Raw genomic sequence first — 23,196 nt, 5'->3', positions numbered from 1 at the left:
GTCGTGTCCTGCCCAATGAGCAGAGCAGGTGCCGTGGTAACCTGAGAGAGGCGATCACATGACGCTACATTATTCACCTCCAGCTGTTGTCATCCAGGCCCTGTAAAGTCACCCCCATCTTGTCAGCTCCTCCAGCTCTGCCTTGGGAACCCCCTGGAGGAGTTGGAGGAGGTGTCTGGGGTAAGGGAAGTCTAAGAGTTCCTGCGGAATATTAGTATTGGATGTATTAGTTCATTTATCAGGGTCAGTGCACATAAAACGTTGACCAACAGGAAAGATGCTAACCCAGGTTATAGCTTCGTTGCTCATTTCCACCTGCAGTTCCTGGACAGGTTGATGTCAAAATGTCATTTATGCCAATAAATACAATAAATGTTCAGTATACATCACTCATCCAATCATTCATGTAGTAAAACCAGTCCCACTCCACGATCTCACACATATCCATACAATATTTGCATATTTACAATTCATGTTGCTTTATTTATGAAGCCATTGTTTCATCGGATGTGTAAAATATTTGTACATGATATGATTTCACGTGGGAGAATGTTCCAGAGTTATGGCTCTGACCAAAAGTCTTGGAACTCGTCACTCTCCTCTGGCCGTTGGCTCCACACGTTGGAGCACATTAAACTTTCTTCATGGGGGAGCAACTAAATTATGAAAGATTTGAAATAGATGCGTAATTTTGATTTAATTTAACCAGATTTTTACAATTTTCATTTTATCTTTAGTAATGGAATTTGGATTACCTGCAATAGTCCACAATATGGCCTTAATTAAAGCCTGAATAAAAGCCGCTTCAACAAGAAATTGTACATAGGTACATACACATACAATGTGGGCACCAGCGGCTTATTGACCGATGCGGTGTGTTATCTGTCAATAAGCCGCTGGTGCCCACATTGTAACATAAGATATTTATACATAAAGTACACGGTAGTGTACTTTTTGAGGTAATGAGGTTTCGATTAAATTCTGTCAAAGTGCACGAACAAACATGGAGGTTCGGCAAACGTGGAGCTTCGGCATTCTCTGGAACACGGTTCTACAGCCAATCAGAGCCAAGCACACAAACTTCGTCGACCAATCACGCGCAGCATGCAAATTTTCACTTGTAAACTGTAAACTGTCATGGCGGACTATTGTCAAACGCTTCCCGGACTGATTTAATGATAACATTCCCTTTTTTCTAAGATTTATTAATAAAAATGACCCCGTCCTTGCACTCGAAAATCCCCGTCCACATTTCAAAATACCCCGTCCAAAATACGGGAAGACGGACGGCGATCTAAAAGCCTGCTCGTCCCCACAGACATTGTTTAATCTGTTTTTCACTGTTGCCCTCAGAGGAAACTAAATTGAATTGAAATTGAATTGAAGATAGGATTTAACTTAATTGTTAATTGATTTGCATTATGTTGGGCATTCATTTACACTTTAAAGGGACTCGTATTGAAAAGCGGCTATTGTTAAAGTACTGGTAAAAAAAATCTTTGGTACCCAGCCTTAAGGAGTGTTAAGCTAAGCTAAATGCTTAACCGAGTGAAGACATCTTGCCCATTGAAATGGCGCATTTCACTTGTTTTCTGTGTTTTAATACACAATTGCGCCACCAGAAGGCACCCATGTGACCTCATGCAACTGTCACGTCTCTGAGGGAAAACTAGTTTGTTGAAAGTCCAAAATTCTTCCATAAAGACTGAGCAAACCTGAGTGCGCTGTAGTATTTATGAACTGATATTAATCTTACATGGTTTGATCTTTTACCTGCTACGGTAAGCGGCACACATTAGCAACTTTACAACGTGACTCTTAAAGGGCAAATATTGTATTATTATTGGACTCAAATCCTGCTGTCAACAAAGTTGTGTCTGACAGTGTGAAATGAAAGACTTGACACAGTACACACCATTAAACATGGGCAATTTCACCGTGTTTATTGTTAAATATATTGTTAAAATAAACACGTGTCTATTCATAAATAGTTCACCTTCACTCATATCGCTACGGCATCCGTCAAAAATAGATCCTGCATATTTTTGCCGCAGACGGAGCGGAGACGCGACGCTGTGCCGTAAACAGGCGCATTCACTTTGAACACGTTCTATATTTTGCGGCAGACGTATTTTGCTACAGAGTTGGTATAAATGAGGGGATACCGGACTTTTCGGACTTTAAGCCGCTACTTTTTGCGGCCATTACAGCGGTCCGTCTAATTGATCGATTTTTACTGGCTAATGGCCACCGGGGGGCACTCTAGCAGGAAGCGCATGCATTTGACCCTCAGTAGAAGATGTCAGTGGAAGCACTGTCCACTCATGGTGTTTTCTACGCTTCAAAACGCTGTGTGTTTTATTTCAATCCAACTCATATTCACGGACAACATGGCACATATTTCTGTTTAAATATCTCATGTTAAAACGTAACATTCGCTAAGCACAAGCTCAGAACCAGATGTGAAGTAAATCAGCTCACACAGAGTAATCCAGGACAGAGGGGACAGTAGGGACAGCTGCCATGTGTTTGTTAAACTTCAAATGCTGTGTGTTTTATTACAATCCAACTCATCACTGAGAAATGTGTCTAATTCAGGGGCGAGACCCCCGCTTCAAAAGACACACAAAAGTCTCATCACTACCGCGTTTATTTATGTGTAAATATCTCATGTTACAACGTGGGCACCTGCAGTTTATTGTCAAGTGCTGGTATTATTGTCAGGTGCAGGTATTATTGTCAGGTGCTGGTATTATTGTCAGGTGCTGGTATTATTGTCAGGTGCTGGTATTATTGTCAGGTGCAGGTATTATTGTCAGGTGCAGGTATTATTGTCAGGTGCAGGTATTATTGTCAGGTGCAGGTATTATTGTCAGGTGCAGGTATTATTGTCAGGTGCAGGTATTATTGTCAGGTGCTGGTATTATTGTCAGGTGCTGGTATTATTGTCAGGTGCTGGTATTATTGTCAGGTGCTGGTATTATTGTCAGGTGCAGGTATTATTGTCAGGTGCAGGTATTATTGTCAGGTGCCGGTATTATTGTCAGGTGCAGGTATTATTGTCAGGTGCTGGTATTATTGTCAGGTGCAGGTATTATTGTCAGGTGCAGGTATTATTGTCAGGTGCAGGTATTATTGTCAGGTACAGGTATTATTGTCAGGTGCAGGTATTATTGTCAGGTGCTGGTATTATTGTCAGGTGCAGGTATTATTGTCAGGTGCAGGTATTATTGTCAGGTGCAGGTATTATTGTCAGGTGCAGGTATTATTGTCAGGTGTATTGACAAGTTCTATTTTCTTTGTACATTCTGTGTGTGCGGCTTTTATTCAGGAGCTGTATAGCCTGAAGAGTAAGGTAGTTTGGGGAGTGTTTTTGGTGGTCGGAGGGGAGGATTTTCTAAGCAGGACTCACCAAACTCTCACCAAACTCTCACCAAACTCTCCCGAATGAAGAAATCCCTGGTCCAAAGTGGATGTGAATTGTGAGAAAATGTGTATTGTATTGTTCAGTTAAAGTGTTTTCATATCAAGTGACTTCAACAGAGCCGTGTTCAGTGCAGCCAGTTAGCAGGGACAGGTGTTTGGTGACAGAGACAGGTACAGGTGAGGAGGGGCCCCTGATGACCAGATGGTGGGGGCCCCGGGCGGAGGCGTTCATGCTTTATTCATGTACCACACACACAGACAACAGGCTGGTGACAAGGATGCCCTTTGTCTCCTCTCTTTTTGTCCTGTCCACTGACGTAGCTGTGCTATTCTGACCACACCAGCCACGCCTAGGGATGTGGACCGCTACGACGGACCGGATCTGGACTTGTAAAAACGTTTCGGTTCAGGTCCCAAAAAACCAAAACTCCGGTGATTCGGTTCTGGACTCATATAAAATCTACCACTCACTTTCTATATCCTTTACGTTCTAGAATCTAAACCATCCTAAACCTTCCATAGATCGCGAAATTCGCGCTAGAAAAGACGTAAACACTGACATCGCTGTCAATGGCGCCCGGAGCATCAGCGACGCACGAGTCTTCCCAACGGCAGAAGTTGAAGCCGGCGCAATGAGTTTAAAGACGCGAGAGACCGAACCTTCGGGAAGATCGCTGGCTCAATTGAATCGTTTTGTGTCGCTCCGTGAGTTAGTTTAAGACGTTAAAGGAGCGGGTGGTTGGTTTGGGTGTAAATATTGTAACTTCTCGCTCAGGTCAATAATGCTGGTTTAATGTCACAAGTTGTCACTTTATTTCTTGAACAGAGTTGGTTACTGTTGGCCGTAACCATGGTGATGGAACAGGAACATCAGAAACTACCTGGTCTCCTGAGCCGCTCTTAGCTCCGCCCCAGAGACCGCGCATGGTTCTAGTCGACTGTTATGAGAGTTTTTGAAGATTTTTACATGACTTTGATGCCAATGGATCTGCAAAATTAAAGAGTGGAAATGTATCTAAAGCATTAAACTTCAGGTGTGGGAACAGCCCAGTCAAACCAGTAACACACTTACAAACACAGTATCAGCTGAAACAGCTGCTCCAATACCAATACTCAACATGCTCTTGTTCGGGAGTTGTTCCTCTAGTAAAACACATGAATGTGTGTTAGCTCGTAGCTCGTAGCTTGTGATTTGTAAGTTGTAACTTCTGTTCAAAAGAGTGGATAAACCAGACAAGTTGAGTTTATTTCAGTCTGCAGTTAAGCCTTGTGTTTGACAGTCGTCCTTGTTCATGTGTCTTCAACTTAATTGAGCCAAGTGTCTTGTGTTAGGCTGTTATAACATGATGCAAATATGGCATGAGTTCAGGTCCGGACTCATTAGGTCCGGACCTGAACCTGAACCTCTGGATTCGAATCCGGACTTGAACCTGAACGTGGGTTTAGGTCTGCATCCCTAGTCGTGACACATATTCATGTGCAATTAATGTCGTGATCACATGCAATGGTATTTATGTATTTTTTATTTATCTTTATTATTTTTCCCCTCCATCTCTTGTTGGGAAATGGGAGGTTTTGTCTATAGGAGTTTTTGTTTAGGCCGTGGCTGGAGAGCCGCGGCGCGGTAAAATAGCCGCACAGTTTCAGGGACCGCGGCATTTCACTTATAGCCTCATAGCTTACCCTAACCTTAACCTTAACCCTAACCTTAACCTTAACCCTAACCATAACCATAACCTTAACCCGGCGCGGTCTAAAACGGCGCTAAAACGCGGTCAAATAGCGGCGCAGTTTCAGGAGCCGCGGCGCGCGGCCGGCACAAAAATAACATGGCAGTTTCGGCCACTCGCCACGGCTCTGCAGACACTCCCTTTTGTTTATAAGAGATCTTCTATTGAGAGTGTTTTTCAAACTTCCTATAAGTTATCTTTTCTTTTCCTCTGTATTTACCTCTGTATCTACTGCGTTGCAACAATGAAATTTCCCCATGTGTGGACAATAAAGGAATATCTTATCTTATCTTATCTTAAAACCAGAAGGAGCTCATCTGTTCCTTCTGCAGTTTGGTGTCCTATGATGGGACAACTTTATACATTTCTAAAAGCCTACGGGCCAAAACATCCTCTTTGTTTCACCACGATGTCAACAATCATGAATATTCACCTTGTTTTGCTCCACAGTTCTTCAGGAAAGAGCAGGGCGACTTCTTCATCGGCTGCTTGTTCCTCACGGAGGTCAGCACACCCTTCGTCTCCCTGGGCAAAATCCTCATTCAGGTGAGACACAGCTCTAGTCCTCTCATATTGTATATTTAATGATGTGCTTCTTTATCATGGTTAGGCGTGAACAACAGTATAATAGGAATCCATCTGAAATGTGCTAAGCCAGTAAATGTGATTGGACTGTGACAATAACCAAAAAGATAATACTGTAATTTGTAGGGCTGAAGTTAACTAAATACATTATTTCCATCAAGTCATTCTTTGCAGGAATAAATGGACTAAAAGAGGATGTGGCCCAATTGTTCATGTTTCCAATGTCTTTGTGAAGTATCACAAAACCTTTTCTCTCAGCACATAACACCTTTTGGAGTCTGTGTCTGGATTATTTGATGACTAAATTAGTTGACTATTGTCTCAATAATTAGTTGGGATTAATCAATGATGCATGTTTGATTAATCCTGTATTGTCCTGCAATTGAGGCTCGGGTTCTCAGAAAAGTCCTGTTTTCACCTAGCCCCGCCCACTCCCGGTACTTACTGTTAACAAATGAAGACTAAGTGACACATAGAGGTATAAAATGTCACATAACCACTTGTACCAACACAACATGTAAATGACAATCTGCTGCTTGTTAAAGTGAAATGTCACTATGAAGAGGCAGTTCTGAACAGGAAGTCCATGGATCTGTTACTGTTACTAAGCTGTTTTAGATCAATATTGTGGTTTACAATAGTCAAAAGAAAATAATTACGTACTATGTTAACGTTCAATAGTAAGTACTTGAAAAACCTCAGTCTAGACTAAAACACGGAATGATTTAATATGATCATAACACAGATAAATCAGCCTGGTTTAAACACACTTCACATTGCATTTTACTGCATTTGGAAATTTGACACTTTGTGATGTGATTTTTATGTTTTACTGGGCAAATATGTTCAGATATGTTGAGCCCACAATAGTTTTTCATTTTATCTACAGATATATCACATACTTTACCACAAAATATAGTTTTTGTGAGTCTTACATACAATTGGAGTCTATCCTGGAAATTCCAAATTGTAGCTTGATATTGACTTAAAATCAGCACTGTTTAGATTTTGATCTTTCATAATTATTTTCTAATGTCAGTTAATCGTAGAGATACAAGATGGCTGCCACGGCGTTTCGGTGCTCCGTGTTGTTTTGTCTGTTTTCAACCCCGGTCCCCTCCACCTCCACCTCCTCCACGCCTCTCACAGTTCAGGAACAGGAACTATTTCGTAAATCCAACCCTCTGCTGCTGGACCAGACGGTGTCACCCCGGCCACCTTGAGACACTGCGCAGGCGAGCTGGCCCCTGTCTTCACTGGCATTTTTAACACCTCCTGGAGTCATGCCATGAACCAGCTTCAAGTCGTCCATCATTGTCCCTGTCCCCAAGAAGCCCCGGATCACTGGATTTAATGACTACAGACCTGTGGCACTGACGTCTGTAGTCATGAAGTCATTTGAACGCCTGGTCCTCCCACACCTGCACCAGCATCAGGACTCTCCGGGAACCTACGCCAGGATCCTGTTGTGTCCTGCATTCAACACCACCTCCTGCTCTGCTCCAGGACAAGCTCTACCAGCTCAACGTGCCTGACTCCACCTGCAGGGGGAGCACTGACATCCTGATGACGGATCGGAGGCAGTGCGTGCGGCTGGGGAAGAATGTCTCAGACACATGGACTATCACAGGAGCTCCACAGGGCTGTGTACTTTCTCCCCTGCTCTTCTCCCTCTACACAAAGTGCTGCACCTCCAGCCACGACTCCGTAAAACTAATTAAGTTTGCGGACGACACCACCCTCATCGGGCTCATCTCGGACGGGGATGAGTCTGTCTACAGGAGGTGGAGCGCCCCCCCTCCCTCCACTTTCTCACCCACTTTATCACCAGGACCTCAAGTGGGAGCCACCATCAGCTCCTCATCAAGACGCTCCAGCAGAGGATGTACTTCCTGCAGCAGCTGAAGAAAGCCAATCTGACAGCGGAGATGATGGTGCAGTTCTATACGGTCCATTATCACCTCCTCTGTCACCTCCTCCATCACCGTGTGGTACGCTGGAGCCACAGCCAGGGACAAACAGAGACTACAGCGCATTGTGCCCTCTGCTGAGAAGGTGATTTGCCGCAAAATTCTATCTCTGCAGGACCTGTACGTCTCCAGGGCTCTGGGACGTGCAGATCGGATCACAGGACACCTGGACACAGACTATTTGAGCCACTCCCCTCAGGCAGGAGGCTACCAGAACCTCCCGTCACAAGAACAGTTTCTTTCCCTCTGCCGTTGGACTCATGAACACTGCCTAAACACCTTGCACTCACTGCACTGTTCACTCTTATTGCACTACATAACTTTATATTTTATTCTGTACAGATCATGCCGTTTTGTATTCATTGTTCATTGTTTTGTTGTCTGTGTTGCACCGAATCACCAGGACAAGTTCCTATGTTTGTGGATTTTGTTAATTGACAATTGGCAATAAACCCTTTTCTGATTCTGATTCTGAATCATAGGAAGTTATGGTCCACTTCAGTTTGCTGCCAGTGGCATTACATAGGATTATAAAAGGTTTATAGAGACTTTTGATGCAGGGGCTTTTAGTCATTCATCTATTCCAGGGTTGCCCAATACGTCGATCGCGACTGACCGGTCGATCGCAGAGGCGTGAGGGTCAATCGCAGAGACAGTGAGGGTCGATCGCAGAGGCGTGACAGTGAGGGTCGCTCGCAGAGGCAGTGAGGGTCGATCGCAGAGGCGTGAGGGTTGATCGCAGAGGCGTGAGGGTCGATCTCAGAGGCAGTGAGAGTCGATCGCAGAGGCGTGAGGGTCGATCGCAAAGGCGTGAGGGTCGATCGCAGAGGCCGTGAGGGTCGATCACAGAGGCGTGAGGGTCGATCGCAGAGGCCTGGGGGTCGATCGCAGAGACAGTGAGGGTCGATCGCAGAGGCGTGAGGGTTGATCGAAGAGGCGTGAGGGTCGATCGCAGAGGCGTGAGGGTCGATCGAAGAGGCGTGAGGGTCGATCGCAGAGGCGTGAGGGTCGATCGCAAAGGCAGTGAGGTCAATCGCAGAGGCGTGAGGGTCGATCGCAGAGGCCGTGAGGGTCGATCGAAGAGGCGTGAGGGTCGATCGCAGAGGCAGTGAGGGTCGATCGCAGAGGCGTGAGGGTCGATCTCAGAGGCAGTGAGGGTCGATCGCAGAGGCATGAGGGTCGATCGCAAAGGCGTGAGGGTCGATCGCAGAGGCAGTGAGGGTCGATCGCAGAGGAAGTGAGGGTCGATCGCAGAGGCATGAGGGTCGATCGCAGAGGCAGTGAGCATCGATCTCAGAGGCAGTGAGCGTCGATTGCAGAGGCAGTGAGGGTCGATCGAAGAGGCGTGAGGGTCGATCGCAGAGGCGTGAGGGTCGATCGAAGAGGCGTGAGGGTCGATCGCAGAGGCGTGAGGGTCGATCGCAAAGGCAGTGAGGTCAATCGCAGAGGCGTGAGGGTCGATCGCAGAGGCCGTGAGGGTCGATCGAAGAGGCGTGAGGGTCGATCGCAGAGGCAGTGAGGGTCGATCGCAGAGGCGTGAGGGTCGATCTCAGAGGCAGTGAGGGTCGATCGCAGAGGCATGAGGGTCGATCGCAAAGGCTTGAGGGTCGATCGCAGAGGCAGTGAGGGTCGATCGCAGAGGCGTGAGGGTCGATCGCAGAGGCGTGAGGGTCGATCTCAGAGGCAGTGAGAGTCGATCGCAGAGGCGTGAGGGTCGATCGCAAAGGCGTGAGGGTCGATTGCAGAGGCCTGAGGGTCGATCGCAGAGACAGTGAGGGTCGATCGCAGAGGCAGTGAGGTCGATCGCAGAGGCATGAGGGTCGATCGCAGAGGCAGTGAGGGTCGATCGCAGAGGCAGTGAGGTCGATCGCAGAGGCGTGAGGGTCGATCGCAGAGGCGTGAGGGTCGATCGCAGAGGCGTGAGGGTCGATCGCAGAGGCGTGAGGGTCGATCGCAGAGGCGTGAGGGTCGATCTCAGAGGCAGTGAGAGTCGATCGCAGAGGCAGTGAGGGTCGATCGCAGAGGCAGTGAGGGTCGATCTCAGAGGCAGTGAGAGTCGATCGCAGAGGCGTGAGGGTCGATCGCAGAGACAGTGAGGGTCGATCGCAGAGGCAGTGAGGGTCGATCGCAGAGGCAGTGAGGGTCGATCGCAGAGGCGTGAGGGTCGATCTCAGAGGCAGTGAGAGTCGATCGCAGAGGCAGTGAGGGTCGATCGCAGAGGCGTGAGGGTCGATCTCAGAGGCAGTGAGAGTCGATCGCAGAGGCGTGAGGGTCGATCGCAGAGACAGTGAGGGTCGATCGCAGAGGCAGTGAGGGTCGATCGCAGAGGCAGTGAGGGTCGCTCGCAGAGGCAGTGAGGGTCGATCGCAGAGGCGTGAGGGTCGATCTCAGAGGCAGTGAGAGTCGATCGCAGAGGCGTGAGGGTAGATCGCAAAGGCGTGAGGGTCGATCGCAGAGGCCGTGAGGGTCGATCACAGAGGCGTGAGGGTCGATCGCAGAGGCCTGAGGGTCGATCGCAGAGACAGTGAGGGTCGATCGCAGAGGCCGTGAGGGTCGATCGCAGAGGAAGTGAGGGTCGATCGCAGAGGCGTGAGGGTCGATCGCAGAGGCGTGAGGGTCGATCGCAGAGGCGTGAGGGTCGATCGAAGAGGCGTGAGGGTCGATCGCAGAGGCGTGAGGGTCGATCGCAAAGGCAGTGAGGTCAATCGCAGAGGCGTGAGGGTCGATCGCAGAGGCCGTGAGGGTCGATCGAAGAGGCGTGAGGGTCGATCGCAGAGGCAGTGAGGGTCGATCGCAGAGGCGTGAGGGTCGATCTCAGAGGCAGTGAGGGTCGATCGCAGAGGCGTGAGGGTCGATCGCAGAGGCAGTGAGGGTCGATCGCAGAGGCATGAGGGTCGATCGCAAAGGCGTGAGGGTCGATCGCAGAGGCAGTGAGGGTCGATCGCAGAGGAAGTGAGGGTCGATCGCAGAGGCATGAGGGTCGATCGCAGAGACAGTAAGGGTCGATCGCAGAGACAGTGAGGGTCGATCACAGAGGCAGTGAGGGTCGATCTCAGAGGCGTGACAGTGAGGTTCGCTCGCAGAGGCAGTGAGGGTCGATCGCAGAGGCGTGAGGGTCGATCGCAGAGGCGTGAGGGTCGATCTCAGAGGCAGTGAGAGTCGATCGCAGAGGCGTGAGGGTCGATCGCAAAGGCGTGAGGGTCGATCGCAGAGGCCGCGAGGGTCGATCGCAGAGGCGTGAGGGTCGATCGCAGAGGCCTGAGGGTCGATCGCAGAGACAGTGAGGGTCGATCGCAGAGGCATGAGGGTCGATCGCAGAGGCCGTGAGGGTCGATCGCAGAGGAAGTGAGGGTCGATCGCAGAGGCGTGAGGGTCGATCGCAGAGGCCGTGAGGGTCGATCGAAAAGGCGTGAGGGTCGTTCGCAGAGGCAGTGAGGGTCGATCGCAGAGGCATGAGGGTCGATCGCAAAGGCGTGAGGGTCGATCGCAGAGGCAGTGAGGGTCGATCGCAGAGGCATGAGGGTCGATCGCAGAGGCAGTGAGGGTCGATCGCAAAGGCGTGAGGGTCGATCGCAGAGGCAGTGAGGGTCGATCGCAGAGGAAGTGAGGGTCGATCGCAGAGGCAGTGAGGGTCGATCTCAGAGGCAGTGAGCATCGATCTCAGAGGCAGTGAGCGTCGATTGCAGAGGCAGTGAGGGTCGATTGCAGAGGCGTGAGGGTCGATCGCAGGGGCAATGAGGGTCGATCGCAGAGGCGTGAGGGTCGATCGAAGAGGCGTGAGGGTCGATCTCAGAGGCAGTGATGGACGTTGTGAAGTTAAAGTGCATTAGCGTCCTGCTCTGTTGTCCCAGTAACATGATCCGGGCCCCGCTCTCTCTACAGTTGTAATGTTTGCTAATGCTGCGAGTAAATGTAACACTAGCCACACACTGTACTTCCACCGCGCTCCTGCCCATCAGCGGCGGGTCGTGAAGACACACAGCGCCTCCTCATTAGCGTCTGATAAGAGCTGTGGTCCGGAGCCGGAGCCGGAGCCGGAGCCCTGCACCGCCTCAGCAGAAAAACACTGCACCACTCCACGCAGACGAGCGCAGGGAAAGAGCCACTAAGCACCTTCAGGTCCAGTCAGTCCAGTCAGGCCAGACATCTGAGAGGGCGCTGGACGGGTCAGGGGACGGGCACAAACAGACCTGCACTCACTGTCCTTTTGTAGGTATTTAGTGTTAAACTGTCATTATGTTTCATTTAGCTCACTGTAAACCGCACTAGTCATGAAAAACTTTATTTATGAGCAGAGATGTCAAGATTATTCTGTTCTTTGATCATTGTGATCATTTCAGGTCACAATGTAGTCGTAAGAACCAAATAATAATAATTTCAGAAGCAAAATTAAGTATTTTTTAGTTCAATCTAGTGTCCAAAAGTTTATTTTGTCTTTCAGAAGGTTCCATTTCATAAATCCTATCACAAACTTGAGGAAGAGTGACATAATTATACCACAAGAATCAAAGAAAATGAGTTTTATGAGTGCTTGACCTCCACTTTAAATGACTTTATAAATAATGTGTGTATAACAGTGCACAAAAGTGTCTTCTAGAAATCACACATAGTTTTAGAATGAAAACAGTGTGACTTTATGAGACAGTTAATAAAGATGTTTGCAGAAAGATAAATGTAAAGTCTTTACTAAAACTACACCTTAATCTCTCTCTTTAAATGTAAAAATAAGTTGAATGCTGTAATCCAAGCGTGTCCTGCGGTGTGGCAGAAACAATCATTAATTTGAAACGATGTAGAATAAAACAAGAAGGAGCTTGTCTGTCATTTCTGCTCCAGGACGAACTCTGAGCTTCAGGTTAAAGGTTAAGATTAAGGGTCGAAATAAATTATAATATTCTTAATTTTCTGAAAAACTTTGAACATAAAGCAAGCTAAACATCTCAAATTAAATAAAGTACACTTAAAATGTTGTAACTTATGAAAAACCTTCCTTACCTTCCATTTTCATTTGTTCTTCTAATTCTTCTGTCAAAGCATAGATTCTTTCTGCCAAATTGTGAATCAAACCAATTTTTACAAATTTGTTCTATTTGTAATTTCGTCAGAATTTAGTCTTAGTTGTGACTCGTCCCACCAAACGGTGTAAACAGCTTGTTCTAACACAGGACTTACCCAAAGAGGACACAAACTGCCCATGGGTCGTCCAGTGACACGAGCACATTTCATCTTGAAACAAGCGTAGAATCTTATAATCTTAGTGTTCTGAGTCGAGCCTTGAAGTGCGACAGGAACAAGGTTTTGCTGCCATCTAGTGTCAGCTGAAGGAAGGGCCTGGATTCAACTGTCACTTTGCATCACTTGATTTGTCCATTTATGTTTTAATTTCACACGACATCTGGCTTCGATTTTTTTTGAATATTCGTTTCTTGAAATGTTCTTATCTAATATTAAAGTTTGTTTTCTAAATGAGCTTTTTCTGTTCAAAATAAGTTATTGTTGAGGCGAATATATAAAGTTTGTGATATTGTACTTCCCTTGTATATAGTAGTTATGGCTAGATGAAGGAGGGGAGAGGGTGTTAGATCACTCAAATTAAGTTTTTAGAGTAACGAGGAATGTACCACGTTAGTTTTGTGCACAAATGTAATCTAGTACACCCCAAGTTACTTTTTCAAATCACTAATGTGTTGGTTTTGGTCTCATCTCCTCACCACAATCCCAGAGCTCGGTGTGTTGTGAGCATGTGCACTGCACAACTAGTGACTGGGAGTCTTGTCCTCACACTAATAATTCATATTTTGTGCTAAAACAAGTGTGCTCTTGCTAATTCACTCATTTTGTTTGAGCGATGTTTGTCATTGCTTGAGGCCGACACGTGCTTATTGTGTGGCATTGTAATGTGGTCATCATAAAAGATTAGTTTAGCGTGCGGTGGTCGAGCAGTAACATAACACGCTAGTTTTCCAGAGCAGTAACGAGGTAACGTAAGGAGTTACTTTTAAAATTAACACTACCCAACACGGCAGCTAATGCTAAGGGCTGATGCTAATGGCTAATGCTAAGGGCAATAGGAGAAACACACAGGACTGACCCTAGAGTTCCTCAAATGATCCACAACACGCCGAGCTCTGGGTTTGTGGTGAGGAGATGAGACCAAAACCAACGCATTACTGAGTTGAAAAAGTAGCTTGGGGAGTACTAGATTACATTTGTGCACAAAACTAACGTGGTACATTCCTCATTACTCTAAAAAAAGTGCTTGTACTCTTAACGCGTTAAACTCTAACATTAGCCGTTAGTATCAGCCCACAAATAATCCAGAGGGTGATAGTTAAACGTGTTTTATTTTACATGTTTATTTGTGTGTAACTGGCGTCTGAGCTAAAGGCTAACTGAGCTAAAGGCTAACTGAGCTAAAGGCTGGGTTAGGGTCACTATTATCACTATCATCACTATTGTCACTATTATCAATATTATCAATATTGTCACCGTCATCACTATTATCACTATCATCACTATTATCACTATCGTCACCATTATCACTACCGTCACTATTATCACCATCGTCACCATCATCACTATTATCACCATCATCACTAGTATCACCATCGTCACCATCATCACTATTATCACTATTATCACCATCGTCACCATCATCACTATTATCACTATCATCACCATCATCACTATTATCACCATCATCACTATTATCACCATCGTCACCATCATCACTATTATCACCATCATCACTATCATCACCATCATCACTATTATCACCATCATCACCATCGTCACCATCATCACTATTATCACCATCATCACTATTATCACCATCATCACCATCATCACTATTATCACTATTATCACCATCATCACCATCGTCACCATCATCACTATTATCACTATCATCACCATCATCACTATTATCACCATCATCACCATCATCACTATTATCACCATCGTCACCATCATCACTATTATCACCATCATCACTATCATCACTATCATCACTATTATCACCATCATCACCATCGTCACCATCATCACTATTATCACTATTATCACCATCATCACTATTATCACCATCATCACTATTATCACCATCGTCACCATCATCACTATCATCACTATCATCACCATCATCACTATTATCACCATCATCACCATCGTCACCATCATCACTATTATCACCATCGTCACCATCATCACTATTATCACCATCGTCACCATCATCACTATTATCACCATCATCACTATCATCACCATCATCACTATCATCACTATTATCACCATCATCACTATCGTCACTATTATCACCATCGTCACCATCATCACTATTATCACCATCATCACTATCACCATCATCACTCTTATCACCATCACCATCGTCACCATCATCACTATTATCACTATCATCACCATCATCACTATTATCACCATCATCACCATCATCACTATCATCACCATCATCACTATTATCACCATCATCACCATCGTCACCATCATCACTATTATCACTATTATCACCATCATCACCATCATCACTATTATCACCATCATCATCATCACTATTATCACCATCGTCACCATCATCACTATTATCACCATCATCACTATCACCATCATCACTCTTATCACCATCACCATCGTCACCATCATCACTATTATCACCATCATCACCATCATCACTATTATCACCATCGTCACCATCATCACTATTATCACCATCATCACTATTATCACCATCATCACTATCATCACCATCGTCACCATCATCACTATCATCACTATTATCACCATCGTCACCATCATCACTATTATCACCATCATCACTATCATCACCATCATCACTATTATCACCATCATCACCATCATCACCATCATCACTATCATCACCATCATCACTATCATCACTATTATCACCATCATCACCATCGTCACCATCATCACTATTATCACTATTATCACCATCATCACCATTATCACTATTATCACCATCATCACTATCATCACCATCGTCACCATCATCACTATCATCACTATTATCACCATCGTCACCATCATCACTATTATCACCATCATCACTATCATCACCATCATCACTATTATCACCATCATCACCATCGTCACCATCATCACTATTATCACCACCGTCACCATCATCACTATTATCACCATCATCACTATCATCACCATCATCACTATCATCACTATTATCACCATCATCACTATCGTCACTATTATCACCATCGTCACCATCATCACTATTATCACCATCATCACTATCACCATCATCACTATTATCACCATCATCACCATCGTCACCATCATCACTATTATCACCATCATCACTATCATCACCATCATCACTATTATCACCATCATCACCATCGTCACCATCATCACTATTATCACTATTATCACCATCATCACTATTATCACCATCATCACTATCATCACCATCGTCACCATCATCACTATCATCACTCTTATCACCATCATCACCATCGTCACCATCATCACTATTATCACTATCATCACCATCATCACTATTATCACCATCATCACCATCATCACTATCATCACTATTATCACCATCGTCACCATCATCACTATTATCACTATCATCACCATCATCACCATCATCACTATCGTCACCATCGTCACCATCGTCACTATCATCACTATTATCACCATCGTCACTATCATCACCATCATCACTATCATCACTATTATCACCATCATCACTATCGTCACTATTATCACCATCGTCACCATCATCACTATTATCACCATCATCACTATCACCATCATCACTATTATCACCATCATCACCATCGTCACTATCATCACTATTATCACCATCGTCACCATCATCACCATCATCACTATTATCACTATCAACACTATTATCACCATCATCACTATCATCACCATCATCACTATCATCACCATCATCACTAATCATCACTATCGTCACCATCATCACTATCATCACCATCGTCACTATCATCACTATCATCACCATCATCACTATTATCACTATCATCACCATCATCACTATTATCACCATCATCACTATCATCACTATTATCACCATCGTCACTATTATCACTATCATCACCATCATCACTATCATCACCATCATCACTAATCATCACTATCGTCACCATCATCACCATCATCACCATCGTCACTATCATCACTATTATCACCATCGTCACCATCATCACTATTATCACTATCATCACCATCATCACCATCATCACTATCATCACCATCATCACTAATCATCACTATCGTCACCATCATCACCATCGTCACCATCGTCACTATCATCACTATTATCACCATCATCACTATCATCACTATTATCACCATCGTCACCATCGTCACTATCATCACTATTATCACCATCATCACCATCGTCACCATCATCACTATTATCACCATCGTCACCATCATCACCATCATCACTATTATCACTATCATCACTATTATCACCATCATCACCATCGTCACCATCATCACTATTATCACTATTATCACCATCATCACTATTATCACCATCATCACTATCATCACCATCGTCACCATCATCACCATCATCACTATTATCACTATCATCACTATTATCACCATCATCACCATCGTCACCATCATCACTATTATCACTATTATCACCATCATCACCATCATCATCACCATCATCACTATCATCACCATCATCACCATCATCACTATCATCACTATTATCACCATCATCACCATCGTCACCATCATCACTATTATCACTATCATCACCATCATCACCATCATCACTAATCATCACTATCATCACTATCGTCACCATCATCACCATCATCACCATCATCACTATCGTCACTATTATCACCATCGTCACTATCATCACTATTATCACCATCGTCACCATCATCACTATTATCACCATCGTCACCATCATCACCATCATCTGCACAAAATATTGATACAAAAAAGTTTCATAAAGTTGAGCTGTTGAATTGTTTTCTGATATGAAGGATATTTTGAACATGGATGTGTTAGTTATCCATCGTATCTGGGGATGTCACCATTATTGGATTAATTACATTTTAGAAGCAAAATTAACACCTAAATGTAAAGAACCTATTTTTTAATCTTGGGCTTTTTGTCACATTGTCACATGATTATGAATGTCATACCGTGACATTCATAATCATATCGCGCTCCGAGTGTTGGATATCAATAACCCATATTTGCTTGTGCTGATATATAGATTTTAAAATATGGAGAAAGGGAGATAATAACAAACAACACAAGACCATAATCTATTTATCTGGGATTAACTCATTAGTCTGTTAAAAAAGAAAAGGTCTGAATAACAGTGTAAAATGCTTTGACAAAAAACTGGAAACATCCGGAACTGAAAGAGTAAAATATGTTGGAAATCTCCCTCCCACGCTCCCCCTCCCTCCCCCCCTTGCTCCCCTCCTCGCTCCCTCCCTCGCTTCCTCCCCTGCTCACTCCCTCGCTCGCTCCCTCACTTCCTCCCTCCCTCGCTCGCTCCCTCCCCTGTTCCCTCCCTCGCTCGCTCCCTCCCTTGCTCCCTCCCTCGCTCCCTCCCTCGCTTCCTCCCCCGCTCCCTCCCTCCCTCTCTCCCACCTTCCTTTGCTCCCTCACTTCCTCCCCCGCTCCCTCCCTTGCTCGGCCCCCTGCTCCCTCCCTCCCTTGCTCCCTCCCTCCGTTGCTCTCTCTCTGCACAGCTGGGCCTACAGGAGTGCTGGATCCACAAAGCCAACGGTGGCATGGTGCTCCTGACCTTCTTCCTGTGCCGCATCGCCCTCTTCCCCTTCATGTACTGGAGCTACGGGCACCACCACGGGCTGCCCCTCCACCTCGTGCCCTTCCACCTGCCCGCCGCCACCAACCTGGGCAGCTGCTGCATCCTGGCGCCGCAGCTCTACTGGTTCATCCTGCTGTGTCGGAAAGGCTACCGGCTGTACCAGCGCAGCCGAGGGGCGAGCGCACCACCAGGGGGCGCCAAAGACAACTGACGCCGCGCTCGCCCTCTCAGGACGTCCGCGGCCCTGGGCGTCGCCGCCGCACACGTCAATGCCTCTTAGCGAATCTTAAACAGACATATCTGACGTGAGAGGTTTTTTCTTTAGTTTTTTTGTGAATTATGAATAGACTGGACTCTCCTGGCGACGATAAGCTGCTGAAACAGTTGATATTTATTTTGGTTGATTTTTTTCCACTACATTCACTTTGCTCTATAAGGCCCAGGCGAGAGGAACGTCGGATACGGAGTGCGTAATGTTAAGCTAGAATTTTACACCGCAAAAAATCGTATCTACAAGAGTTAAAATTACAATGAAACGTATAGATTTGAGTAATTCTGACTCATTTTTTATTCTATTTTTTTTTTACATAAATTTGTTGGGGGAAGAAATTATCCTTAAAAAAGACATATATAAAGATGCAAATGTCAAACTCAACTAGCTGTAAATGTGAAATAAGTAAATAATAACAAACTGAATTAAAATTACAATTAACAATATAGATGTGAATCATTTTGACAATTTTTATTTTCTTATTTATTTAGATTTTTACATACATTTTCTGCAAGTGGAGGAAAAAAAATATCCTTTAAAAATAAATATATATAGCTGCAAATGTCATACTCCACTGGCAGTCAATTTTAAAAAAGAAATGAATAACAAACCATGAATTAAAATTACAATTGACAATTTTGTTCTTATTTTGGGCAGTAAATTTGAAATAAAAAAAGGGGCGGGACCAGTCAAAAACAGCATGAGAAATTTACATATGGTCCAAATACACAAATTAAATAATTTGATGTCATTTTAACTGGTGTAGATGTTATTTTTGCTGTGATTCAACAGGTCAGTTCTGTCACTTATATCCTTTTTAATGTGACTTTATCTTTCACTTTACTGTAATGAAGGTTTCCAGAAATATTATTATTCTGAACTTGTGGAAACCTCCTTTTATTGAACTCTTTACCAGTTGTAGCAGTGCTAGCTTAGCCTTCCTAACTACTAATGATCAGAAGTGTACAGACGGATGAATGGCTCTTATGATGTTCCTGGTTGAATGATTGTTTTGATTTTAATGGTGTTAAAGTTAAAGACGACGCCCTGAGCCAATGACGACAGGAGTTTAGAGGGTTTTTATTTGGGCTGCATGATATGACAAATATGGGTTGGATATGATACAATAAGTTCAGTTGAATTAAAACTTAAATAGAATCGATTTAATTCACATAACTTGTGTTTAAAAAAAAAAAATTAAAAAATGGCCGAGACTAAATCGAGACCAAAACAAGGTTAAAAATAGAGGTCTAAATAAAGAAAAGCATGACTTTGTAAAGCCCCTTCACGTAACATTTCAACATGGTAAAAGAACATTGAATTCTGTCACCTAGACAACCGTTTCAGGCACATGTGGAAGACTGAGCAGAACGCTCGGATGTGTTTCTTTTGTCCATTTGACAGAAGTCACTGCAGTGGGCGGGGCTTAATGTGGGACATAAGACATGTGTCTCCGCTGTGAGCTTGCCATCTGGTTATGTCATGGCAGTGGTGGAAAGTAGCAAAGTACACATTTGAAAGTACTGTTACTGTACTTAAGGACATTTTATACTGGATACTTTCACTTCACAAGGTTTGAGAGCAGTATCTGTACTTTTACTGCATATTTGACTTTTTTGTTGCATCTTTTTTATCATCGTATGATCCTGGAGATTGTGAGGGAACTGCACCCCCAGAAGCAGGTTTCACCCCGTGAACCCCATGTACCCCGTGAACCCCATGTCCCCCGTGAACCCCATGTACCCCGTGAACCCCATGTCCCCCGTGAACCCCATGTACCCCGTGAACCCCATGTCCCCCGTGAACCCCATGTCCCCCGTGAACCCCATGTCCCCCGTGAACCCCATGTACCCCGTGAACCCCATGTCCCCCGTGAACCCCATGTCCCCCGTGAACCCCATGTACCCCGTGAACCCCATGTACCCCGTGAACCCCATGTACCCCGTGAACCCCATGTCCCCCGTGAACCCCATGTACCCCGTGAACCCCATGTCCCCCGTGAACCCCATGTCCCCCGTGTACCCTGTGTACCCCATGTACCCCGTGAACCCCATGTACCCCGTGCACCCCGTGAACCCCATGCTCCCCGTGAACCCCGTGTACCCCATGTACCCCGTGAACCCCATGTCCCCCGTGAACCCCATGTCCCCCGTGAACCCCATGTACCCCGTGAACCCCATGTACCCCGTGAACCCCATGTCCCCCGTGAACCCCATGTACCCCGTGAACCCCATGTCCCCCGTGAACCCCATGTCCCCCGTGTACCCCATGTCCCCCGTGAACCCCATGTACCCCGTGAACCCCATGTACCCCGTGAACCCCATGTCCCCCGTGAACCCCATGTACCCCGTGAACCCCATGTCCCCCGTGTACCCTGTGTACCCCATGTACCCCGTGAACCCCATGTACCCCGTGCACCCCGTGAACCCCATGCTCCCCGTGTACCCCATGTACCCCGTGAACCCCATGTCCCCCGTGTACCCCGTGAACCCCATGTCCCCCGTGAACCCCATGTCCCCCGTGAACCCCATGTACCCCGTGAACCCCATGTACCCCGTGAACCCCATGTCCCCCGTGAACCCCATGTACCCCGTGAACCCCATGTCCCCCGTGAACCCCATGTCCCCCGTGTACCCTGTGTACCCCATGTACCCCGTGAACCCCATGTACCCCGTGCACCCCGTGAACCCCATGCTCCCCGTGAACCCCGTGTACCCCATGTCCCCCGTGAACCCCATGTACCCCGTGAACCCCATGTCCCCCGTGTACCCCGTGTACCCCATGTACCCCGTGAACCCCATGCTCCCCGTGAACCCCGTGTACCCCATGTACCCCGTGAACCCCGTCCCGAGCGCTCACAATAATCACATGCTTTCATTTGCTGATGTGTTTGAAGTGAAACTGGGGCGAAGCACCCAAGCACAGCCAATCAGAGCGCTGCTACAGGCTCTTACTTCCTGGTTGATGAGACATAAAATACTTCATTATTAGATGCAGCGTGCAAAGGTCTCATTTCCATCACAAAGTGCAGCTTTTACAATAGACTCTTTGGATAAACACTAAATATACAAAAGAAAATGGTGCCGCAGCTTTAACTTATGGATTCAGTCTCTTCCTTTGACCAAAAATCTGCACAATTCTTTATCAAAACAAGTGAATTACTCATTTTTCAAAGGGTAATTCAATACTTTTTTGCCTCTGTATCAGTACTTTGAAAACTCCATGAAAAATGTTCCAGAAGTACGGCTTTACTCTCATTCCCCTTCTGGAAGCAGAAATGTTACGGGGCGGGGCTTTTCTTCACTACATGACACGTTACTACATTTTGCTTGAGCAGGTTTGGCCCGTGACGTTCCTCTGTCACGTGGAATGTTCTAGAGGCTTTTCAGCTGGTCTGATTTCGGTCGGGACCCAACTTCACCCCTCGTTTAATGTGACCAACACCCAATAATGAAGTGTTTTATTCTTCTAAATTATTTCATTTTATGCAACATTTATGGCTTGTTATTATGTATTCACCAGTTTAAAAACGTGCACACAAACATACAAAAAATGTGTTGTTTTAGTTCTTTAGGATTGATGCAGAAACATGTCTTAGAACGACATCTAGTGGTCAAAAAACATAAACGCATGCTCAAATGAACAAGCAAACAGTGAGAATAATACTTCAAATAAAGACCCACACATTTGTTGCCTGAAGATGCAAAAATATCAAACTTTTCCTATTGGATTGAACGACCTATTTACATGTGAATTTCGTACAATTGCACAAATACTTTGAGCTTGTCTTCCATGGGAGCTTTGTGGTCAGGCTTTACGGGTAATGCTGAGGGTTAGGGTTGGGCCCTGGAGGGTTAGGGTTGGGCCCTGGAGGGTTAGGGTTGGGCGCTGGAGGGTTAGGGTTGGGCCCTGGAGGGTTAGGGTTGGGCCCTGGAGGGTTAGGGTCCTGGAGGGTTTGGGTTTGGCCCTGGAGGGTTAGAGTTGGGCCCTGGAGGGTTAGGGTCCTGGAGGGTTAGGGTTTGGCCCTGGAGGGTTAGGGTTGGGCCCTGGAGGGTTAGGGTTGGGCCCTGGAGGGTTAGGGTTAGGGTTGGGCCCTGGAGGGTTAGGGTTGGGCCCTGGAGGGTTAGGGTTGGGCCCTGGAGGGTTAGGGTCCTGGAGGGTTAGGGTTTGGCCCTGGAGGGTTAGAGTTGGGCCCTGGAGGGTTAGGGTTGGGCCCTGGAGGGTTAGGGTTGGGCCCTGGAGGGTTAGGGTTAGGGTTGGGCCCTGGAGGGTTAGGGTTGGGCCCTGGAGGGTTAGGGTTGGGCCCTGGAGGGTTAGGGTCCTGGAGGGTTAGGGTTTGGCCCTGGAGGGTTAGGGTTGGGCCCTGGAGGG

At 46.0% G+C, this 23,196-nt stretch overlaps 1 protein-coding gene across 1 annotated transcript in view; it reads left to right on the top strand.

Moving 5' to 3' along the window:
• Positions 1 to 19,096, top strand: part of LOC140361281 (ceramide synthase-like) — an 86,183-nt gene extending 67,087 nt beyond the window's left edge. The window contains exons 4-5 of the mRNA XM_072447042.1: positions 5,607 to 5,702; positions 18,475 to 19,096. Coding sequence (XP_072303143.1) covers positions 5,607 to 5,702; positions 18,475 to 18,765 — 387 coding nt within the window. The 3' untranslated portion in view covers positions 18,766 to 19,096. The remainder of the gene's footprint in view (positions 1 to 5,606; positions 5,703 to 18,474) is intronic.
• Positions 19,097 to 23,196: the final 4,100 nt, after the last annotated feature.

Source organism: Eucyclogobius newberryi, unplaced genomic scaffold, assembly GCF_026437365.1.
Source record: "Eucyclogobius newberryi isolate DKJ021-1_F unplaced genomic scaffold, fEucNew1.0.hap1 SCAF_15, whole genome shotgun sequence".
NCBI classification, from domain to species: Eukaryota; Metazoa; Chordata; class Actinopteri; order Gobiiformes; family Gobiidae; genus Eucyclogobius; species Eucyclogobius newberryi.
Note: the sequence above shows the minus strand (reverse complement) of the source record. Positions and strands in the feature narration are given on the sequence as shown.